The sequence below is a fragment of the Ranitomeya imitator genome, chromosome 2 (assembly GCF_032444005.1).
Source record: "Ranitomeya imitator isolate aRanImi1 chromosome 2, aRanImi1.pri, whole genome shotgun sequence".
NCBI classification, from domain to species: domain Eukaryota; kingdom Metazoa; phylum Chordata; class Amphibia; order Anura; family Dendrobatidae; genus Ranitomeya; species Ranitomeya imitator.
In genome coordinates, this window is record NC_091283.1 from 449,551,905 (window position 1) to 449,576,188 (window position 24,284).

The 24,284-nt window shown below is 47.8% G+C and overlaps 1 protein-coding gene across 6 annotated transcripts in view; it reads left to right on the plus strand.

Moving 5' to 3' along the window:
- RTEL1 (regulator of telomere elongation helicase 1) overlaps positions 1–24,284 on the plus strand; it is a 201,596-nt gene that overhangs the window by 95,028 nt on the left and 82,284 nt on the right. For all 6 annotated transcript variants that reach the window (XM_069751061.1, XM_069751063.1, XM_069751062.1 and 3 more), the window contains 5 exons: positions 7,205–7,290; positions 7,376–7,453; positions 14,127–14,204; positions 14,282–14,428; positions 14,821–14,936. In XM_069751061.1, coding sequence (XP_069607162.1) covers positions 7,205–7,290; positions 7,376–7,453; positions 14,127–14,204; positions 14,282–14,428; positions 14,821–14,936 — 505 coding nt within the window. The remainder of the gene's footprint in view (positions 1–7,204; positions 7,291–7,375; positions 7,454–14,126; positions 14,205–14,281; positions 14,429–14,820; positions 14,937–24,284) is intronic.

Consider the following 24,284-nt stretch of genomic DNA (forward strand, 5'->3'; position numbering starts at 1 on the left):
CAGGGTCTGTTCCGCAGGATTCGCGCATAGCAAATGTGGTGCCAATATTCAAAAATAATAATAATAATAATAATAATCTTTATTTTTATATAGCGCCAACATATTCCGCAGCGCTTTACAGTTTGCACACATTATCATCACTGTCCCCGTTGGGCTCACAATCTAGAATTCCTATCAGTATGTCTTTAGAATGTGGGAGGAAACCGGAGTGCCCGGAGGAAACCCACGCAAACACGGAGAGAACATACAAACTCTTTGCAGATGTTGTCCTGGGTGGGATTAGAACCCAGGACCCCAGCGCTGCAAGGCTGCAGTGCTAACCACTGAGCCACCGTGCTGCCCAAAAAGGGCTCTAAAAGTGAACCTGGAAATTATAGGCCAGTAAGTCTAACCTCTATTGTTGGTAAAATATTTGAAGGGTTTCTGAGGGATGTTATTCTGGATTATCTCAATGAGAATAACTGTTTAACTCCATATCAGCATGGGTTTATGAGAAATCGCTCCTGTCAAACCAATCTAATCAGTTTTTATGAAGAGGTAAGCTATAGACTGGACCACGGTGAGTCATTGGACGTGGTATATCTCGATTTTTCCAAAGCGTTTGATACCGTGCCGCACAAGAGGTTGGTACACAAAATGAGAATGCTTGGTCTGGGGGAAAATGTGTGTAAATGGGTTAGTAACTGGCTTAGTGATAGAAAGCAGAGGGTGGTTATAAATGGTATAGTCTCTAACTGGGTCGCTGTGACCAGTGGGGTACCGCAGGGGTCAGTATTGGGACCTGTTCTCTTCAACATATTCATTAATGATCTGGTAGAAGGTTTACACAGTAAAATATCGATATTTGCAGATGATACAAAACTATGTAAAGCAGTTAATACAAGAGAAGATAGTATTCTGCTACAGATGGATCTGGATAAGTTGGAAACTTGGGCTGAAAGGTGGCAGATGAGGTTTAACAATGATAAATGTAAGGTTATACACATGGGAAGAGGGAATCAATATCACCATTACACACTGAACGGGAAACCACTGGGTAAATCTGACAGGGAGAAGGACTTGGGGATCCTAGTTAATGATAAACTTACCTGGAGCAGCCAGTGCCAGGCAGCAGCTGCCAAGGCAAACAGGATCATGGGGTGCATTAAAAGAGGTCTGGATACACATGATGAGAGCATTATACTGCCTCTGTACAAATCCCTAGTTAGACCGCACATGGAGTACTGTGTCCAGTTTTGGGCACCGGTGCTCAGGAAGGATATAATGGAACTAGAGAGAGTACAAAGGAGGGCAACAAAATTAATAAAGGGGATGGGAGAACTACAATACCCAGATAGATTAGCGAAATTAGGATTATTTAGTCTAGAAAAAAGACGACTGAGGGGCGATCTAATAACCATGTATAAGTATATAAGGGGACAATACAAATATCTCGCTGAGGATCTGTTTATACCAAGGAAGGTGACGGGCACAAGGGGGCATTCTTTGCGTCTGGAGGAGAGAAGGTTTTTCCACCAACATAGAAGAGGATTCTTTACTGTTAGGGCAGTGAGAATCTGGAATTGCTTGCCTGAGGAGGTGGTGATGGCGAACTCAGTCGAGGGGTTCAAGAGAGGCCTGGATGTCTTCCTGGAGCAGAACAATATTGTATCATACAATTATTAGGTTCTGTAGAAGGACGTAGATCTGGGTATTTATTATGATGGAATATAGGCTGAACTGGATGGACAAATGTCTTTTTTCGGCCTTACTAACTATGTTACTATGTTACCACAAGGGGAAACACGACTATACACAGCACATAAGGACTGAAGTATGCCATATGTGATTGCACCTAATTAATACTTGGTTTATTCAATAAGGTGTTATGTCTTTATTTATATTTTTATACTGACATTTTAGCGCAAAATCTTTTATATATGTATTTTTTGGACTTTTTGTACATTGCTCCTCCACATATGTGTGCAGGGGAAGGAATTCCTGTTTTATCACATCCTTTCTCTGCAGAGGACAATTGTCTTGTCTGATCCCCACCTTTCTTTCCAGAGGATGGTGTTCTTGTCTGATCCCCACCTTTAAGAATAATAATAATAATAATAATAATAATATCTGTATATAGTGCCAACATATTCCGCAGCGCTTTACAGTTTAACCCCTTAATGACCGCCGATACGCCTTTTAACGGCGGCCGCTAAGGGTACTTAAACCACAGCGCCGTTTATTAACGGCACTGTAGAAAAAGTAAATAGCGCCCCCCAGAGTCGGATTTTCTCCGGGGTCTCGGCTGCCGGGGGTAGCCGAGACCCCAGAGAACATGATTTGTTTTTTATTTTACCGACCCCGCGTTTGCGATCGCCGGTAATTAACCGTTTACCGGCGATCGCAAAAAAAAACAAAAAAAAACTTGATTTCTTTTTAATTTCTCTGTCCTCCGATGTAATTGCACATCGGAGGACAGAGAAATGGGGTCCCAGGTAGCCCCCCGATACTCACCTGTCTCCCCCGGTGCTCCTCGTGGCTCCCGATGGGCGCCGCCATCTTCAAAATGGCGGGCGCATGCGCAGTGCGCCCGCCGGCCGGCACCGGGAGAATCTTTGGGGTCTCGGCTGCCGGGGGTAGCCGAGACCCCAAAGAACATGATCGGGGTCGGTTTTACCGTCCCCTGTTTTGCGATCGCCGGTAATTAACTGTTTAACGGCGACCGCAAAAAAAAAAAAAAAAAAAAGCAAAGTGTAATTCTCTGTCCTCTGATGTGATCGCACATCAGAGGACAGAGAAATATGGGGATTCGGGGACCCTATCATACTCACCGGTGTCCCTGGGTCCTCCTGCTGCTCCTCCTGGCTGCCGGGGAAAAGAAAATGGCGGGCGCATGCGCAGTGCGCCCGCCATCTATCGCCATCTGCCGGCCGGCAGGAGAAGAGCAGTTTGGGCTAAAATTAGGGTTAGGGCTATGGTTAGAGCTAGGGTTAGGGATAGGGTTAGGGATAGGGTTAGGGCTAGGGTTAGGGTTCGGGCTAAATTTAGGGTTAGTGTTAGGGCTAAATTTAGGGTTAGGGTTGGGGCTAAATTTAGGGTTGGGGCTAAATTTAGGGTTAGGCTTCTTTCACACTTACGTCGGTACGGGGCCGTCGCAATGCGTCGGCCCGACATACCAACGCACGTTGTGAAAATTGTGCACAACGTGGGCAGCGGATGTATTTTTTCATCGCATCCGCTGCCCAATCTATGTCCTGGGGAGGAGGGGGCGGAGTTACGGCCACGCATGCGCGGTCAGAAATGGCGGACGCGACGTACAAAAAAAGTTACATTGAACGTTTTTTGTGCCGATGGTCCGCCAAAACACAACTGATCCAGTGCACGACGGACGCGACGTGTGGCCATCCGTCACGATCCGTCGGCAATACAAGTCTATGGGCAAAAAACACATCCTGCGGGCACATTTGCAGGATCCGTTTTTTGTCCAAAACGATGGATTGCGACGGATGCCAAACGACGCAAGTGTGAAAGTAGCCTTAGGGTTGGGGCTAAAGTTAGGGCTAGGGTTGGGGCTAAAGTTAGGGTTAGAGTTGGGATTAGGGTTAGGGTTTGGATTAGGGTTGGTATCAGGGTTAGGGTTGGCATTAGGGTTACGCTTGGGATTAGGGTTAGGTTTGGGATTAGGGTTAAGGTTAGGGTTGTGATTAGGGGTGTATTGGGATTAGGGTTAGGTTTGAGGTTAGGGTTGAGATTAGGATTAGGGGTGTGTTGGATTTAGGGTTTTGATTAGGGTTATGGTTAGGGTTGACATTAGGGTTGTTTTGGGGTAAGGGTTGTGATTATCGTTAGGGTTAGTGATTAGGATTATGGATCGGGTTGGGATTAGGGTTAGAGGTGTGTTGGGGTTAGGGTTGGAGCTAGAATTGTGGGGTTTCCACTGTTTAGGTACATCAGGGGGTCTCCAAACACGACAGCCAATTTTGCACTCAAAAAGTCAAATGGTGCTCCCTCCCTTCTGAGCTCTGCCGTGCGCCCAAACAGTGGGTTACCCCCACATATGGGGCATCAGCGTACTCGGGATAAATTGGACAACAACTTTAGTGGTCCAATTTCTCCTGTTACCCTTGTGAAAATAAAAACTTGGGGGCTACAATATCTTTTTTGTGGAAAAAATATATATTTTTTATTTTCACGACTCTGCATTCTAAACTTCTGTGAAGCACTTGGGCATTCAAAGTTCTCACCACACATCTAGATAAGTTCCTTGGGGGGTCTAGTTTCCAAAATGGGGTCACTTGTGGGGGGTTTCCACTGTTTAGGCACATCAGGGGCTCTCCAAACGCGACATGGCGTCCAATCTCAATTCCTGCCAATTCTATATTGAAAAAGTAAAACGGCGCTCCTTCACTTCCAAGCTCTGCGGTGCGCCCAAACAGTGGTTTACCCTCACATATGGGGTATCGACGTATTCAGGAGAAATCGCACAACAACTTTTGTGGTCTAATTTCTCCTGTTACCCTTGTGAAAATAAGAATTTGTGGGCGAAAAGATCATTTTTGTGTAAACAAATGCGATTTTTTTATTTTCACGGCTCTACGTTATAAACTTCTGTGAATTTCTTGGGGCTTCAAAGTGCTCACCACACATCTAGATAAGTTCCTTAAGGGGTCTAGTTTCCAAAATGGTGTCACTTGTGGGGGGTTTCCACTGTTTAGGCACATCAGGGGCTCTCTAAACGTGACATGGCGTCCAATCTCAATTCCAGCCAATTCTGCATTGAAAAAGTCAAACGGCGCTCCTTCACTTCCAAGTTCTGCGGTGCGCCCAAACAGTGGTTTACCCCCACATATGGGGTATTGGCGTATTCAGGAGAAATTGCATAACAAAATTTATGGTTACATTTCTGTTTTTACACTTGTGAAAATAAAAAAAATGGTTCTGAATTAAAATTTTTGCAAAAAAAAGTTAAATTCATTTTTTCCTTCCACATTGTTTCAGTTCCTGTGAAGCACGTAAAGGGTTAATAAACTTCTTGAATGTGGTTTTGAGAACCTTGAGGGGTGTAGTTTTTAGAATGGTGTCACACTTGGTTATTTTCTATCATATAGACCCCTCAAAATGACTTCAAATGTGATGTCCCTAAAAAAAAAAATGGTGTTGTAAAAATGAGAAATTGCTGGTCAACTTTTAACCCTTATAACTCCAAAATTGTGCTGATGTAAAGTAGACGTGTGGGAAATGTTATTTATTAACTATTTTTCGTGACATATCTCTCTGATTTAAGGGCATAAAAATACAAAGTTTGAAAATTGCAAAATGTTAAAAATTTTCGCCATATTTCCGTTTTTTTTTCATAAATAATCGCAAGTAATATCGAAGAAATGTTACCACTAACATGAAGTACAATATGTCACGAAAAAACAGTCTCAGAATCAGCGGGATCCGTTGAAGCGTTCCAGAGTTATAACTTCATAAAGTGACAGTGGTCAGAATTGCAAAAATTGGCTCGGTCATTAAGTACCAAATTGGCTCGGTCACTAAGGGGTTAACAGTTTCAAACACAATAGTCATAAGTAACAACGTTCTTAATACAATAACTAAAGCAAACTAGGACAACCCTGCTTGTGAGAGCTTACAATCTACAATGAGGTGGGGGAGATACAAAGTACAGGTGTGTATTTACAATTATGTATTTACAATGATGGTCCAGCCATCTTGATGGAGTGGAGGATAAATGGAAGTAGTGAATTGGGCTACACACACGCCCTTACACATAAAATGAATTTGACTAGCGAAAGTGATAGGCCACTCTGAACAAATGTGTTTTGAGGGAGCTCCTAAAACTATGCAAATTGTGGATGGTCCTAATATCTTGAGGTAGAGCATTCCAGAGGATTGGTGCAGCGCGGGAGAAGTCTTGAAGACGGGAGTGGGAGGTACGGATTAGTGCAGAGGTTAGTCGCAAATCGTTTGCAGAGTGCTGCGATCGGCTAGGCCGATAGACAGAAATGAGGGAGGAGATGTAAGGGGGTGCCGCACTGTGTAGAGCTTTGTGGGTGAGAACAAGCACTTTGAATTGGATCCTGTAGTGAATGGGCAGCCAGGGGAAAGTCGAGTAAGGCTACGTTCACATTAGCGTTGCGTCGGGCGCAGCCGCGGCGACGCATGCGTCATGCGCCCCTAATTTAACATGGGGGCGCATGGACATGTGTTGTCTTGCGTTTTGTGACGCATGTGTCATTTTTGGCGCAAGCGTCAGGGCGCAGAGGACGCAGCAAGTTGCATTTTTTTGCGTCCAAAAGCAAACCAAAAATGGACGCATGCGTCACAAAACCATGCGTTTTGCATGCGTTGTGCGTTGCGTCGCAGACGCAACACACAACAACGCAAATGTGAATGTAGCCTAAGAGGGAGGCCAATTAATAGAGCGTTACAGTAGTCCTGGCGGGAGTGGATCAAGGCGACAGTGAGGGTTTTTGGTTGTTTCCATGGTGAGAAAAGGGCGGATTCTAGTGATGTTCTTTAGGTGTAAGCTGCAAGAGTGGGCAAGAGATTGTATATGGGATGTGAAGGAGAGATTGGTGTCAAACGTAACACCCAGACAGCGTGCCCGCTGCCGGGGTGTTATTATTGTGCCACCCACGGAGAGGACAATCGTCTTGTCTGATCCCCACCTTTCTCTGCAGAGCATGATCTTCTTGTCTGATCCCCACCGTTCTCTACAGAGGATGGTCTTCTTGTCTGATCCCCACCTTTCTCTGCAGAGGATGGTCTTCTTGTCTGATCCCCACCTTTCTCTGCAGAGGATGGTCTTCCTGTCTGATCCCCATTTTTCTCTACAGATGATGGTCAAATTGTCTGACCCCCCACCTTTCTCTGCAATATATATTTTTTGTATAGTTCCCACTTGCCTATTGTGGAGATGGAGATCTCGCCAATCCTGTCCTGTCTGTGCCAGAGGATGGGCTTCCTGTCTTTTTCCCCATGCAGGGGATTGACTTTTTGTGTAATGCCCATCAGTCTGTGCATGGGGTGAACTCTCGTCTCTTCCCTTTTTTTTTCTATGCATGGACATCAACATTCTCCTTTGTGCATGGAACTAGCCCTTCTCTGAGCGTTACGATGGTCTTCCCTTCTAATTCTGCTTCTCTTTCTTTTGGGCTAGTCACTGCCACTTGACTTTTTCATATTATCAGTTGTTCTCAGAATCTTTGTTTGCTTCCAGGTAACATCACTCGTGTGGTTCCTCACGGTCTGTTGGTCTTTTTTCCTTCTTACCCAGTCATGGATAAAAGCCTGGAGTTCTGGAGGGTGAGGATGTCATGAAGTTGACCTTGTCACATTCATGTGTCAGTATGTGCTGTCATATTGTCCTGTTTTTGTTATTTTCCTGCAGGAGAATGGCCTCACTTCACGAATTGATGATGTAAAGCCAATGTTCGTGGAGCCAAGAGGGAAGGGATCTTTCACAGAGGTGAGAAACACAAGAATAAAAAAAAAAAAGTATATTTCTCTATCGCCTCTCATTGGGGGACACAGGAACCATGGGTGTATGCTGCTGCCACTAGGAGGCTGACACTATGCACAAAAAAAGTTAGCTCCTCCTCTGCAGTGTACACCCCACCGACTGGCATTATGCACCTCAGTTTAGCTTACTGTCAGTAGGAGGTGGGCACGGGTCTTTTATTAGACCCCTATCTACCTCAATGTGCGTCGTTTTCTTATCAGGTTTTCCGGAGGGATACAGGGTGATCAGTCACACCTGTAATCCCACATTACGGACTATGAGTACGGCGTGTACTGCCACCCTGTCTCCTCATAGATCCGACTGCAGGATCAAAGAACTCCTCACTGGGAAAGCCTGGCACATAAGTGTGCTCAGAAGACCGGTCCTGCCTCCGTCCCACACCCACTCGCCCACCAGAGCCTGTCGGCTGGAGGAGACGAGGACGTCCAGCTCAACGGACGTCTAATACCTTCCACGGTTTGAGGTTAGTAACGGACGGCGTGGGATGTTTAGGTGAGTATCCTTTTACCTTCCCACCTGCCCTTCTGTCCCCTAACCTTCCGTCTCCTCAAGTCGGGGTGCTCATGGGTGGTCCCTGCGGATTCCCTGTTACAGGGTGCGCGATCCTCTTTATTGTCACAGAACAGGGAAATATGGGCTCCTGCGGCCGCATCTTTGCTCGGTGCGGCGCCCTGTGGCAGCCGCGCTGCTGTTACTGCGGCCGCACTTTTCCTCTGTCCTGGCGCCTGGCGACAGTCCGATCCGTTCTCCCGGCGGCCGCACTTTTACAGGCAGACACACTGCCTTGTCTGCGGCCATATCTTTGGCCCGTGCGGCACGGCCCCCTACCGTTTCCGGTCCCGCGGCCCTCTCCGGCGGCCGCCAGTTTCTAATTTAGGTCCCGGCTTCTCCCGGGGCCTACTTCCGGCCGCGACTCCGCCCACTTCCTGCGTTCTCGGGCAGGTTTTTGTCCCGCCTGACTGTCTCTGCGAGCTCTGCCCCCGGCGCCATCTTGGTGCTCCTGGCCAGGCAATAAGCCCTGTCCACCACATTCTGTATTTTCGCACCAGGAGTGCCTTGTTACGCCCCTCCTCCAAGAGCGCGAATTCTGGCGTCCTCCTTACTTGCGGTCGCCTCAGCCCCACAGCTGGTCCCGGACAGGAGAGTTTCAGAGGTCTGCTCCGTCTGCCTGCACTCCTGCTTTAAGGATCATCACTGAAGCGCATCTTCAAAGCCGTGCAGCCTTCCATCCGAAAATCGCATCGCCTGCCGTGAGTAGCTCTGCTCTGCAGACTGACACTCTCCTCTGACCTCCTGTCCCCTAACCTTCAGGCATTCCTCAGGGGTTCACTCGCCATGTCTAATTCCAAGGGAGGTCGCTCTCGTCCTCCTATTTCTGCCTCTACTTCCTCTGTCTTAGTCAAACACTTTGCGTGTTTGACTTGTAACTGCAAACTTCCGTCAGGTCAGTCCTCTCCCCTCTGTCAGGCCTGCAGCAACCCCATTATGCCCACCGCCCAGGACCCTCCTGCTGTTCCGCCCGAGAGCGAAGCCTCCACCCCAGCCTGGGCTTCCTCTCTTGTCACAATCCGTAGCGGATCTAACACGGGTGTCTCAAACTCTTGTGTCCGTGCTTGATAGGTTGCCCCTGCAGACCCCCGCAGTAGCCAGCGGGTCGCAGGAGGCCCCATCCGAGCCTTCTGTTATAGGCCGCAAAAGGTCCAGACAGGAACGCCGGTCTGAGTCCTCTTCCCGTTCCATCTCGCCCCACGGTCCTTCTCTGCGGTTGACTTCCCCAGGGTCCTCCTCCCCCAAGTCAGGCAAGGCGTTCTTCGGAAGATATTTCGGAGCTGGATTCGAACCAAATCTCCAACATGAGGGATATGGTTCAGAACCTCATTGGAGCGATAAATCAGACCTGTGGCATCAAAGATTCCTCTACGGAACCCGCAGATCAGGCGGTTTTGTTTAGACGGTCTAAACCACCATCATGACAAGAGAAAGAGCGAATCCGACCAGACGCTTTCAGAGAGGAAAGCACCTTGGCATTCTATATCCTTTTTCTCCGGAGCTCACCGCTAATTGGACGGCTTCTCCCTCGGTGGATCCTCTAGTTTCCAGGCTGTCCACCAACACGGTCCTCCCGCTATCCGGCGGGGCATCTCTAAAAGTCTCTAATGATAGAGTTAGAGTCCTTTGCGAAGTCAGCCTTCGAGGCGGCTGCCTCCTCTCTATGCCCGGCCTTTGCTTCCACTTGGGTTTCTAAATCTATATCCAAATGGGCCAAACAACTCCGTCAGGGCATCCTGGACGGGGCTCCACCCGGACAGCTGGCGGAGCTTGCCAACCAGATTTCTCATGCGGGCGAATACCTGGTCTCCGCTTCCCTGGATGCTGCGTCTTGTGCGGCCCAGGCGTCCAGCAACGCTGTTGCCATCCGTCGGACCGTTTGGCTCAAGGCCTGGCACCGTTTGGCTCAAGGCCTGGCAGGCGGACTTGTCTTCTAAAAAGTCCCTTACCAGCCTGCCTTTTCAGGGTTCACGTCTCTTTGGTTCCAAGCTGGACCAAATCATTAAGGACGCCACCGGGGGCACAAGTTCTCTTCTTCCCCAGGCTAAACCTCGTCGCCCTACTCCTAGACAGCAATTTCGGTCTTTTCGGCCTTTTCGTCGTTTCGCGGCGTCAAACGCCTTTTCCCAGCAGCAACAGAGGCCACAGGGACGTCAAGAGAAGAAGGCAGTATCCTTTAGACTCACTCCTTCCTTGCGTTCTCGCTACTGGAAGATCCACCTCGGCATGACTCTCGGCAAGACCCCAGCTCACTTCCCAAGCTGGGCGGCCGTCTCCTCTTCTTCAGGGACGTCTGGATCTCCTCAGTAGAGGACGCATGGGTCAGGGAAGTTGTATCCTCGGGATATAAGATAGAGTTCGTTTCACGACCCCGGGATCGTTTCTTCGAATCCCGACCTCCAAGAGACCCCGCTCTAGTTCCGGGTTTCTTCGCAGCCATCGCTTCTCTCCTCAAAGCTGGGGTAATCGTTGCCAGCGTACCAGGAAAAGAACGGTTCACAAGTTTCTATTCAAACCTTTTTGTGATACCGAAAAAAGACGGCAAGGTTCGTCCCATTCTGGATCTCAAATTGCTGAACAGGAGAGTTCATCTGAGTCACTTCAGGATGGAATCCCTTCGTTCAGTAATTGCTTCCATGGAGGCTCAGGAATTTCTGTGTTCCATAGATATTCAGGACGCCTACCTCCATGTCCCAATATTCCTGGGACATCACAGATTCCTGCGCTTTGCGGTGTTCCAGGACCATTTTCAGTTCGTCGCCCTGCCGTTCGGTCTTGTAACCGCTCCCAGGGTTTTCACGAAGATCATGGCGGCGCTGATAGCCATCTTGAGGGTCAGAGGCCTGGTTCTGTTTCCGTACTTCGACATCCTTATCAAGGCTCTGTCCTTTTCTCAGGCTCACGAAAGTCTGTCCATCGTCCTCGACACCCCTAGCCCTAGTCTTCCTTCCCGAGGACAAGAAATCCACCCTTCGTCGGGACGTTCGCTCGCTTCAGGGTCCTCGTCTTCCTTCCTTCCGATCGGCTATGAAGGTTCTGGAGAGGATGGTAGCGACATTGGAAGCGATTCCCTTCGCCCAATTTCACTTGCGACCTCTTCAGCAGGCCATCCTGTATCAGTGGGACAGGTCTGTCTTCTCCCTGGATCGTTTGATCCGCCTCTCTCCCCGGGTCAAACGGTCACTCAACTGGTGGCTGACGTCACCTCTCATCTCCCAGGGCAGGTCCTTCCTTCCAGTTCACTGGCAGGTGGTGACGACAGACGCCAGCCTGCTTGGCTGGGGTGCGGTGTTTCGCCACCTGACTGTTCAGGGTCGTTGGTCGGCGCAGGAGTCTTTTCTGCCGATCAACGTACTCGAGATTCGGGCCATCTTTCTCTCCCTTCCTCACTGGTAAGGGATTCTCAGGGGTCTACCTATCCGAATCCAGACGGACAATGCCACGGCGGTGGCATATGTCAACCATCAAGGGGGACTCGGAGCTCCTTGGCCGAGGTGCCCAAGATCCTCCTGTGGGCAGAGGCAATGGTTCCGGTGATATCCGCGGTACATATCCCCGGCACTGACAATTGGGCCGCCGACTTCCTCGGCCGCCAGGGTCTCGCGGCAGAGGAATGGTTCTTGCATCAGGAGGTCTTCCATCAGATTTGTCTTCGATGGGGGACTCCGGATGTGGACCTCACGGCGTCCCGAATGAACATGAAGGTACCTCGGTTCGTCTCCAGGTCCCGCGATCCACTCGCAGTGGGCGACGATGCTCTGGCCATTCCTTGGTCGCAGTTCGTGCTCCCCTATCTATTTCCACCTTGCTTCCCAAGCTCTTGAAAAAGATCAAGGCGGAAGAGGTGCCGGTCATTCTGATCTCTCCGTATTGGCCCAGGAGATCTTGGTTTGCGGAGATCGTCAACCTTCTCGCGGACGCCCCCTGGCGACTTCCAGACAGACCCGATCTGCTGTCCCAGGGTCCGATCTGCCACCCGAATTCTCAGTCGCTCAGTTTGACGTCGTGGCTGTTGAGACCGCGATTCTAAGAGCGTCCGGCCTTTCGGATCGGGTGATTAGAACTATTATCCAGGCTAGGAAGCCTTCGTCTTCTAGCATCTACTATCGTACCTGCAAGGCTTACTTCCGTTGGTGCGAGTCCAACCGCGTTTCACCTATGTCCTTTTCCCTGCCTTCCATTTTGGCTTTCCTTCAGGCAGGACTGGATTCGGGCCTTGCTCTTAGTTCCCTAAAGGGCCAGGTTTCTGCGCTCTCCATCCTTTTTCAGAAGACGTTATCTTCTCGGCCACAGGTTAAGACCTTCCTTCAAGGAGTAGCCCATGCTGCCCCTCCGTACAGGGCCCCTGTGGATTCATGGGATTTAAATCTTGTGCTGGACATTCTGAGGGGTTCCCCCTTTGAGCCCCTCAGGGAGGTTTCCCTGTCAGCCCTTTCCTGGAAGGTGGCCTTTCTTGTGGCCATCACTTCTATCCTCCGCGTTTCAGAGTTGGCGGCCCTTTCTTGCCGTCTTCCTTTCTTGGTTATCCACCAAGACAAGGTGGTCCTCAGGCCTCTGCCTTCCTTCCTCCCTAAGGTGGTTTCCACCTTCCACCTCAACGAGGACATTGTTCTACCTTCCTTTTGTCCAGCTCCGACTCATCCTCTGGAGCGATCGTTGAACAAGCTGGACCTAGTCAGGGCAGTGAGGATCTACCCGGCTAGAACGGCCGCTTTCCGGAAGACTGATGCTCTTTTCGTCATTCCAGATGGCAAGCGTAGAGGCCTGCCGGCTTCCAAGGTGACTATTGCTCGCTGGATCAGAACAGCAATTTTGGAGGCTTACCGGGTCAAGAACAGAGTGCCCCCTCCTGGGATTAAGGCTCACTCTACCTGGGCAGAGCGGCAACCTGGTCTTCCATCCACACGTTCGCCAAATTTTACAAGGTCCATACTTACGCTTCAGCGGACGCCAGCCTAGGCAGAAGGATCTTGCAGGTGGCAGTGGTGAGTCCTCTGACCTGATGGAAGTCTGTTTTTCCCACCCCAGGGACTGCTTTGGGACGTCCCATGGTTCCTGTGTCCCCCAATGAAAGGTGATAGAGAAAACAGGATTTTTGGTTGCTTACCGTAAAATCTGTTTCTCGGAGCCTTCATTGGGGGACACCGCACCCTCCTTGGTTATTCAGTTTCTGTTGTTCTATGTTCTATGACTGTTCTTGTGTTTACTGTTTCTCACTTTTGTGGTTATGTTATTTCAACCTTATTGTTTTTCTCCTACTGCTTTCTCACTAACTGAGGTGCATAATGCCAGTCGGTGGGGTGTACACTGCAGTGGAGGAGCTAACTTTTTTGTGCATAGTGTCAGCCTCCTAGTGGCAGCAGTATACACCCATGGTTTCTGTGTCCCCCAATGAAGGCTCCGAGAAACAGATTTTACGGTAAGCAACCAAAAATCCTGTTATCTAACCATAAAGCCGAGAAAAAACATCATACCAATAAATGAAGACTTTTCTAACTTCGCAAAAAAAAACTTCACAAACAAAACCCTCATCCCCTTCTCTGTTCGGCATGCTACAACGCTCTTTAAATTAACGTCTTAAAGGACTTCATACAATTAAAAAAAGGGAGAATAATGAAACTGGAGAATCTGACTCCAAATCACAAAAAGGTCCACTTCCCAGGCTCGGTCTTAAGCCCCCCATACACATTAGATAGCTGTTGGCTTTTGGATAAGTGCTTATTCGAATAGCTATAGCGTTTACCGAATAAGCTGCATCGGGAACCCGAATACTTGAAGCGCTCCCGATGATCAGCTGTTCGGCTCCGCAGCTGCATGTGTTGCGGCTGTGTGACTATCACAACACATGCATGGAGAGCCTGTGTGTTGGGCTGTCCATGCATGTGTTGTGACTGTCACACCGCCGCGACACATGCAGCTGCAGAGCCGAACAGCTGATTATCTGGAGCACTCCAGGTATCCGGGTTCCCGATGCAGCTTATTCGGTAAGCGCTATAGCTATTAGGATAAGCTTTTATCCAAAGCTATTTGATCATCCCTACTTATGTTTTCTATTTTTTTTATCTTCTAGATAATTGACTCATTTTATGAGCGAATACAAGTCCCCAACAGCAGTGGTGCCAGTTTCTTTGCTGTATGTAGGGGCAAGGTGTGTGTTTTATCTTTATAATGCCTAGCGGCCTAACTTATACAGTCCGTATTTATATAGTGGCTGTTCCTTTCCAGGCTAGTGAGGGGTTAGATTTTGCAGACTGTAATGGCCGAGGCGTGATCATAACTGGCCTTCCGTTCCCTCCACGAATGGATCCTCGAGTAATTCTGAAGATGCAGTTCCTGGATGAGATGAGAAAGACACAAGGCTCTGCTGGGAAGGTACCAATATTTACTATTATGTTGGCAGTTTTTATTTTTGGCTTGCATGTACGTTTTTTTTATTTCATGGATATGGATTTAAATGAGTTGTCTTCACAGGGCAAGCCACACTGATATGCATTTTTGGGCTTATGGACAGATGTTTCCTATGGGTGCAGTAGTAGTAGCTCTGTTTCCAAAGGAGAGTGGACCAGTTACAGACTTTGTAATGTGATTTTTAGCTTCATGTCACATATCTGTATATTGATGTCAATCGGGGGATTAGACATTACATGGTGACCCCTCCATTTGAGCAGCTGTCATGTAATTGCAGGTGTACAGATTATATCTTGTCTTTTTTTGTTCTAGTAAATCATAAATGTCCACACTCATAATTTTGTCTACCCAAACAGTTTCTATCTGGACAAGAGTGGTATCGACAACAGGCTTCCCGAGCCGTTAATCAGGCCATAGGCAGAGTCATCCGACATCGGCAAGACTATGGCGCCATCTTTTTGTGTGATCACAGGTAAAATGTTCATATCTCATGTGATGCTTTAAGGGTATGTGCACACGTTCAGGTTTTTTCACGTTTTTTTCGCGATAAAAACGCGATAAAAACTCATTAAAAACGCATATTTATGCTTTCTATCATTTAGAATCCATTCTGCAATTTTTGTGCACATGATGCGTTTTTTTCCGCGAAAAAAACGCATCACGGTAAAAAAAAGCAGCATGTTCATTAATTTTGCGGATTTTCTGCGTTTTTCCCACTATTCTATGCATTTGGAAAAAAACGCAAGAAAAAACGCATAAAAAAACGCGCAAAAAACGCATCAAAACCGCGAGAGAAAAAAAACGCGAAAAAAAGCATGCGGATTTCTGGCAGAAATGTCAGGTTTTTGTCAGGAAAATTTCTGCCAGAAATCCTGATGTGTGCACATAGCCTAAAGGTTGTGTAGACTGAAAAAAAAAATGTCGGAAGTAGCCTTGACTAAAGATAACTTTGTGTACACAGCTCTTGTGGCGGGCCCATGGAACTGAACGGCGACACTAAATCACCACAGATCTGTAAATATTTACTGACCGGCAGTCATGTTTGTTCATGGAGACCATTCTAAGGGTACCGTCACACTATACGATTTACCAACGATCACGACCAGCGATATGACCTGGCCGTGATCGTAGGTAAATCGTAGTGTGGTCGCTGGGGAGCTGTCACACAGACAGCTCTCCAGCGACCAACGATGCCGAGGTACCCGGGTAACCAGGGTAAACATCGGGTTACTAAGCGCAGGACCGCGCTTAGTAACCCGATGTTTACCCTGGTTACAAGCGTAAAACTAAAAAAAAAAAAACAGCACATACTTACATTCTGGTGTCCGTCAGGTCCCTTGCCGTCTGCTTCCCACACTCACTGACTGCCGGCCGTAAAGTGAAAGTGAAAGCACAGCCGCTGTGCTCTGCTTTCACTTTACGGCCGGCAGTCACAGTGCGGGAAGCAGACAGCAAGGGACCTGACGGACACCAGAATGTAAGTATGTGCTGTTTGTTTTTTTTTAGTTTTACGCTTGTAACCAGGGTAAACATCGGGTTACTAAGCGCGGCCCTGCGCTTAGTTACCCGATGTTTACCCTGGTTACAAGCGAACGCATCGCTGGATCGTATCGCTAGATCGGTGTCACACACACCGATCTAGCGATGACAGCGGGAGATCCAGCGATGAAAGAAAGTTCTAAACGATCTGCTACGACGTACGATTCTCAGCAGGATCCCTGATCGCTGCTGCGTGTCAGACACAGCGATATCGTAACAATATCGCTGGAACGTCACGAATCGTACCGTCGTAGCGATCGAAATGGTATAGTGTGACGGTACCCTTAAGGATACTCACTGAATGATCTGTAATAGATATCTCAGTGAGCATAGCCTGCTATTTTTTTTTACACAGAACAATATGCTGCTGAGAACGAACTTTTTTATGCAAGCTTAAAAAAATCACTTCAGTTCCGATGAATTTGGTTTCTACACGTGGTGATTGACAGGCTGTTTACACTGAAAGATTATCAAGAAACGAGTGTTCGTAGGAATCCACGCCCGCTATAATCTTTCATTGTAAATGCTTCTTAAGTGTTTTCTATTGTTACAGAAGACAAATCTTGTGTAGTCTGAGCCTATTGTCATGTGTTCCAGGTTTTTAATACTGCAGATAGGTTAGGGAAAAGAGGGTCAGAGGGAGCAGAATAAAATATAACTTCATTAGTCCTCCCATTTATTTGCAGGCTGTTAGCATGGAGATTGCATAGGAGCTCTATACCTACGATATAATGTTTTTCATCATCATTTAAGATATATTAACCCCTTAACGACCGACGATACGCCTTTTAACGGCGGCAGTTAAGTGTACTTAAACCAAAGCGCCGTTAATTAACGGCGCTGTGGAATAAGTGAATAGCGCCCCCCAGAGTTGCCGGGGGTACCCGAGACCCCAGAGAACATGATTCAGGGTTTTTTTACCGACCCCCGGGTTGCGATTGCCGGTAATTAACCGTTTACCGGCAGTCGCAAAACCCCCCCCAAAAACGCGATTTCCCATTTAATTTCTCTGTCCTCCGATGTGATCGCACATCAGAGGACAGAGAAATGGGGTCCCCAATAGCTCCCTGATACTCACCTGTCTCCCCCCGGTGCTCCTCGTGCCTCCCGATGGGCGCCGCCATCTTGTTCCGGCCTAAAAATGGCGGGCGCCGGCCGGCATCCGGAAGATCTTTGGGGTCTCAGCTGCCAGGGGTAGCTGAGACCCCAAAGAACATGATCGGGGTTGGTTTTTACCGACCCCTGTTTTGCGATCGCCAGTAATTAACGGTTTACCGGCGGCCGCAAAAAAAAAGAAAAAAAAAAGCGATCTGTAATTCTCTGTCCTCTGATGTGGTAGCACATCAGAGGACAGAGAAATAGGGGGATTCGGGGACCCTATCATACTTACCGGTGTCCCTGGGTCCTCCTGCCCGCCGGCTTCTTCATCCGGTAAGAAAATGGTGGGCACATGCACAGTGCGCCCGCCATGATCTGCCGGCCGGCAGCTAGAGGAGTTGGGGCTAAATTTAGGGTTAGGGTTGGGGCTAAAATTTAGGGTTAGGGTTTGGGCTAAATTTTAGGGTTAGGGTTGGGGCTAAATTTATGGTTATGGTTGGGGCTAAATTTAGGGTTGGGGTTGGGGCTAAATTTAGGGTTAGGGTTGGGGCTAAATTTAGGGTTAGGGTTGGGGCTAAAGTTACTGTTAGGGTTGGGCTAAATTTAGGGTTGGGGCTAAATTTAGGGTTAGGGTTGGGGCTAAATTTAGGGTTAGGGTTGGGGCTGATGCACGTTGTGAAAATTGTGCACAACGTGGGCAGCAGATGCAGTTTTTCAACGCATCCGCTTCCCAGTCTATGTCCTGGGGAGGAGAGGGCGGAGTTACGGCCACGCATGCGCGGTCAGAAATGGCGGACGCGACGTACAAAAAAAGTTACATTGAACGTTTTTTTTTGTGACAACGATCCACCAAAACACAACGAATCCAGTGCTCGACAGACGCGACGTGTGGCCATCCGTCGCGATCCGTTGGCAATACAAGTCTATGGGCAAAAAACACATCCTGCTGGCACATTTGCAGGATCTGTTTTTGTCCAAAACGACGGATTGCGACGGATGCCACACGACGCAAGTGGGAAAGTAGCCTTAGGGTTGGGGCTAAAGTTAGGGCTAGGGTTGGGGCTAAAGTTAGGGCTAGGGTTGCGGCTAAAGTTAGGGTTAGAGTTGGGATTAGGGTTAGCGTTTGGATTAGGGTTGGTATTAGGGTTGGCATTAGGGTTACATTTGGGATTAGGGTTAGGTTTGGGATTAGGGTTAAGGTTCGGGTTGGGATTAGGGTTAGGGGTGTATTGGAATTAGGGTTAGGTTTGAGGTTAGGGTTGAGATTAGGATTAGGGGTGTGTTGGATTTAGGGTTTTGATTAGGGTTGTTTTGGGGTTAGGGTTGTGCTTATTGTTAGGGTTGTGATTCGGATTATGGATCGGGTTGGGATTAGGGTTAGGGGTGTGTTGTGGTTAGGTTTGGAGTTAGAATTGGGGGTTTCCACTGTTTAGGTACATCAGGGGGTCTCCAAAACGACAGCCAATTTTGCGCTCAAAAAGTCAAATGGTGCTCCCTCCCTTCTGAGCTCTGCCGTGCGCCCAAACAGTGGTTTACCCCCACATATGGGGCATCAACGTACTCGGGATAAATTGGACAACAACCTTTGGTGTCCAATTTCTCCTGTTACCCTTGTGAAAATAAAAACTTGGGGCTAAAAAATCTTTTTTGTGGAAAAAAAAATATTTCTTCTTTTCACGACTCTGCATTATAAACTTCTGTAAAGCACTTGGGCATTCACATCTAGATAAGTTCCTTGGGGGGTCTAGTTTCCAAAATGGGTCACTTGTGGGGGGTTTCTGCTGTTTAGGTACATCAGGGGCTCTGCAAACGCAACATAACGCCCGCAGACCATTCTATCAAAGTCTGCATTCCAAACCGCGCTCTCTCCCTTCCGAGCCCCGATAGGTGCCCAAACAGTGCCCCCCCCCCACATATGGGGTATCAGCATACTCAGGACAAACTGGTCAACAGATTTTGGGGTCCAATGTCTCCTGTTACCCTTGAGAAAATAATAAATTGCAGGCTAAAAAATCATTTTTGAGGGAAAAAAAAGGATTTTTTATTTTCACGGCTCTACTTTATAAATTTCTGTGAATCACTTGGGGGTTTAAAGTGCTCACCACACATCTAGATTAGTTCCTTAAGGGGTCTAGTTTCCAAAATGGGGTCACTTGTGGGGGGTTTCTACTGTTTAGGCACATCAGGGGCTCTCCAAACACGACATGGCGTCCAATCTCAATTCCAGCCAATTCTACATTGAAAAAGTAAAACGGCACTCCTTCTCTTCCAAGCTCTGCGGTGCGCCCAAACAGTGGTTTACCCCCACACATGGGCTATCGACGTACTCAGGAGAAATTGCACAACAACTTTTGTGGTCTAATTTCTCCTGTTACCCTTGTGAAAATAAAAATTTGGTGGCAAAAAGATCATGTTTGTAGAAAAAATTAGATTTTTTTATTTTCACGGCTCTACGTTATAAACTTCTCTGAAGCACTTGGGGGTTCAAAGTGCTCACCACACATTTAGATAAGTTTCTTAAGGGGTCTAGTTTCCAAAATGGTGTTACTGGTGGAGCGTTTCCACTGTTTAGGCACATCAGGGGCTCTCTAAACGTGACATGGCATCCAATCTCAATTCCAGCCAATTCTGCATTGAAAAAGTCAAACGGCGCTCCTTCTCTTCCAAGCTCTGCGGTGCGCCCTAACAGTGGTTTACCCCCACATATGTGGTATCGGCGTATTCAGGAGAAATTTCACAACAAAATTTATGGTTTAATTTCTGTTTTTACACTTGTGAAAATTAAAAAAAAAAATGGTTGTGAAGTAAAATGTTTGCAAAAAAAAAGTTAAATGTTCATTTTTTCCTTCCACATTGTTTCAGTTCTTATGAAGCACGTAAAGGGTTAATAAACTTCTTGATTGTGGTTTTGAGCACCTTGAGGGGTGCAGTTTTTAGAATGGTGTCACACTTGGTTATTTTCTATCATATAGACCCCTCAAAATGACTTCAAATGTGATGTGGTCCCTAAAAAAAAATGGTGTTGTAAAAATGAGAAATTGCTGGTCAACTTTTAACCCTTATAACTCCTTAACAAAAAAAAATTTTGGTTCCAAAATTGTGCTGATGTAAAGTAGACATGTGGGAAATGTTATTTATAAACTATTTTTCGTGACATATCTCTCTGATTTCAGGGCATAAAAATACAAAGTTTGAAAATTGCAAAATTTAAAAAATTTTCGCCATATTTCCGTTTTTTTTCATAAATAATCGCAAGTAATATCGAAGAAATGTTACCACTAACATGAAGTACAATATGTCACGAAAAAACAATCAGCGGGATCCTTTGAAGCGTTCCAGAGTTATAACCTCATAAAGTGACAGTGGTCAGAATTGTAAAAATTGGCTCGGTCATTAAGTACCAAATTGGCTCGGTCACTAAGGGGTTAAAATAACCGCACCATACGTATGCATACAGGATGCACTGCTGACGTTTCCCATCTACAGAGGAATGGCAGATTAGGCCGAATCTAGAGGGTCCTGGTTTAACAAGCAGTAGGTTCCAGGCCTTTTATTGGATAAAGCCTAAGATATCCTCTCTATAATTCTTTCTAATGGTTGTCATAGGAAACTGTCAATAAACTACTTAAAAACATAGAGGGTATGCTGTGTAGACCGGAATCAGTCTCTTTATTTCTATAAAATTCACGCCGCCATAGAAATGCATTGAGAGACTGATAACCGGTTCTTATAAAAGATGCTTAGTAGTCCCAAGTATGGGCCTCATTGTGCTTTTAGAAAAAAGCAAAGCGCTTCCACAGTTAGAGATAAAGCACCCAATAAGAGAATTTTGGGCACTGTTCCGTATTAGATGTTGGTTACTAGATTTGAGCAAAAAAATTGCTGATCTAGCTGCCACGTCAGTATCCACACCTGTACTACCTGTGACATCCCACCACAATGTCTTGCGTTCGCAGTGCTCTGGTCCGGCAGTCACAGACTTGTAACGTGGTTTTGGACCAGGATCCTGCAAATCTTTTTTTTTTTTTTCTTTTTCTCAACACCATTGTTTACTATTGGACCATGGATTAACATTTTTCCAGGAGTTAACTTTGAGAGAAGCATCAGGTATGTTCTATCTCAATGTGTAATCCTTTGTTAGAGGTGTCTGGCGGCAGCTAGCTCCACTCCTTGTAAAGAGCTCATGAACGCTACGCCAGGCATGAGTGCGGGAGAGGCACCTGTAAGCCAATGGGTGTGTACATGACCCCTAGCTCATGTATTTGGGCTCCTTAAGTGTGTCAATTCCGGCTAAAGGTACCTTCACACTAAACGACGCTGCAGCGATCCAGACAACGATCCGGATCGCTGCAGCGTCGCTGTTTGGTCGCTGGAGAGCTGTCACACAGACAGCTCTCCAGCGACCAACGATGCCGGTAACCAGGGTAAACATCGGGTTACTAAGTGCAGGGCCGCGCTTAGTAACCCGATGTTTACCCTGGTTACCATCCTAAAAGTTAAAAAAAAACAAACGCTTCATACTTACCTTCCGCTGTCTGTCCCCGGCGCTCTGCTTCTCTGTACTGGCTGTGAGCACAGCGACCGGAAAGCAGAGCGGTGACGTCACCGCTCTGCTTTCCGGCCGCTGTGCTCACAGTGAGTGCAGGAAAGCACAGCGCCGGAGGACAGACAGCGGAAGGTAAGTATGAAGCGTTTGTTTTTTTTATACTTTTAGGATGGTAACCAGGGTAAACATCGGGTTACTAAGCGCGGCCTTGCGCTTAGTAACCCAATGTTTACCCTGGTTACCAGCGAAGACATCGCTGAATCGGTGTCACACACGCCGACTCAGCGATGTCAGCGGGAGAGCTAGCGAGCAAATAAAGTTCTGGCCTTCTAGCCCCGACCAACGACATCACAGCAGGATTCTGATCGCTGCTGCGTGTCAAACTGAACGATATCGCTAGCGAGGACGCTGCAACGTCACGGATCGCTAGCGATATCGTTTAGTGTGAAGGTACCTTAAGAATGCTGAAGCGCTGCTCCATGCACTTTTCATGTGTGTCAGCGGATCTATGGTGATAAATGAGGGCAGGATGGGTGCCCTCTTGGAGAAGAGGCTAGATGAGAGGCCATATGCATATCTTCGAGAAGGAAATGTATTTTCTTTACAAAGCCGGCGCTGCCTGCGCAGTAGCAGTATTCGGATCTCAGATAGCTGCTACTGCGCAGGTGCGGCCATTGCCATTTTCAATCAGATTTTTTTTAAATGAATTTTAGAATAACTTCAAACAAATGAATTATATACACATTATACATGTGATTACGGTGCAGTGCCGGCGCCGCTGCCAGTCCCTGCCTGCAGAAGGTTTTTTTTTCTTTCTTCAAGATATGTACAGTATATATATAAATATATATATATATATCTACTATATAATTGTCGTAGGGTCACTTCCGTCTGTCTGTCTGTCTTTCTGTCACGGATATTCATTGGTCGCGGCCTCTGTCTGTCATGGAAATCCAAGTCGCTGATTAGTCGTGGCAAAACGCCGCCCACGACCATTGCCACGACCAGTCAGTGATGGGCGCAGTCCAGCAGCAACATGGCCGCTCCTTCCTCCCCGCAGTCAGTGCCCGCTCCATACTCCCCTCCAGTCAGCGCTCACACAGGGTTAATGGCAGCGCTAATGGACCGCGTTATGCAACGCACTCCATTAACACTGCTATTAACCCTCTGTGACCAACTGTTTTACTATTGATGCTGCCTATGCAGCATCAATAGTAGAAAGATCTAATGTTAAAAATAATAAAAAAAAAAAATAAAATAAATCATCATATACTCACCTTCCGGCGCCTTTCCCGCTCCTCGCGACGCTCTGGTGACCAATCCATGCATTGCGATCTCGCGAGATGATGACGTAGCGGTCTCGCGAGACCGCTACGTAATCATCTCACGAGACCGCAATGCACTCTTGAGACTGGAGCGCGCGAGGAGCGTCAGTAAACGCTTCCTGGATCCAGGGGCCAACGGAAGGTGAGTATATAACTATTTTTTATTTTAATTCTTTTTTTTTAACAGGGATATGATACCCACATTGCTATATAATATGTGGGCTGTGTAATATACTACATGGGCTGTGCAATATACTACGTGGGCTGTGCAATATACTACGCGGGCTGGGAAATATACTACGCGGGCTGGGAAATATACTACGCGGGCTGGGCAATATACTACGCGGGCTGGGCAATATACTACGCGGGCTGGGCAATATACTACGCGGGCTGGGCAATATACTACGCGGGCTGGGCAATATACTACGCGGGCTGGGCAATATACTGCGCGGGCTGGGCAATATACTGCGCGGGCTGGGCAATATACTGCGCGGGCTGTGCAATATACTGCGCGGGCTGTGCAATATACTGCGCGGGCTGTGCAATATACTGCGCGGGCTTGGCAATATACTACGCGGGCTGGGCAATATACTACGCGGGCTGGGCAATATACTACGCGGGCTGGGCAATATATTACGTGGACATGCATATTCTAGAATACCCGATGCGTTGGTATATGGTCTCCATCCTGGTATGTGCTGCTCCATCCTGCGTCCCCATCCTGTCATGAGCTGCTCCATCCTGCGTCCCCATTCTGTCATGTGCTGCACCCATCCTGAACCCCCATTCTGACATGTGCTGCTCCCATCCTGCACCCCCATTCTGACATGTGCTGCTCCATCCTGCATCCCCATCCTGTCATGTGCTGCACCCATCCTGCGCCCCCATCCTGCCATGTGTTGCACCCATCTTGCGCCCCCATTCTGTCATGTGTTGCACCCATCCTGCGCCCCCATTCTGACATGTTCTGCACCCATCCTGCGCCTCCATTCTGTCATTTGCTGTTCCCATCCTGCGCCCCCATCCTGTCATGTGCTGCTCCCATCCTGTGCCCACGTTCTGTCATGTGCTGCTCCCATCCTGTGCCCCTGTTCTGTCATGTGCTGCTCCCATCCTGCGCCCGTTCTGTCATGTGCTGCTTCCATCCTGCATCCCCGTTCTGTCATGTGCTGCCCTATTCTGTCATGTGCTGCTCCCATCCTGCGCCCCCGTTCTGTCATGTGCTGCTCCCATCCTGCGCCACCATTCTTTAATTTGCTTCTCCCATCCATATGCCCCATACGCTGCTCCATTATGGTTGATGGCCCCCATA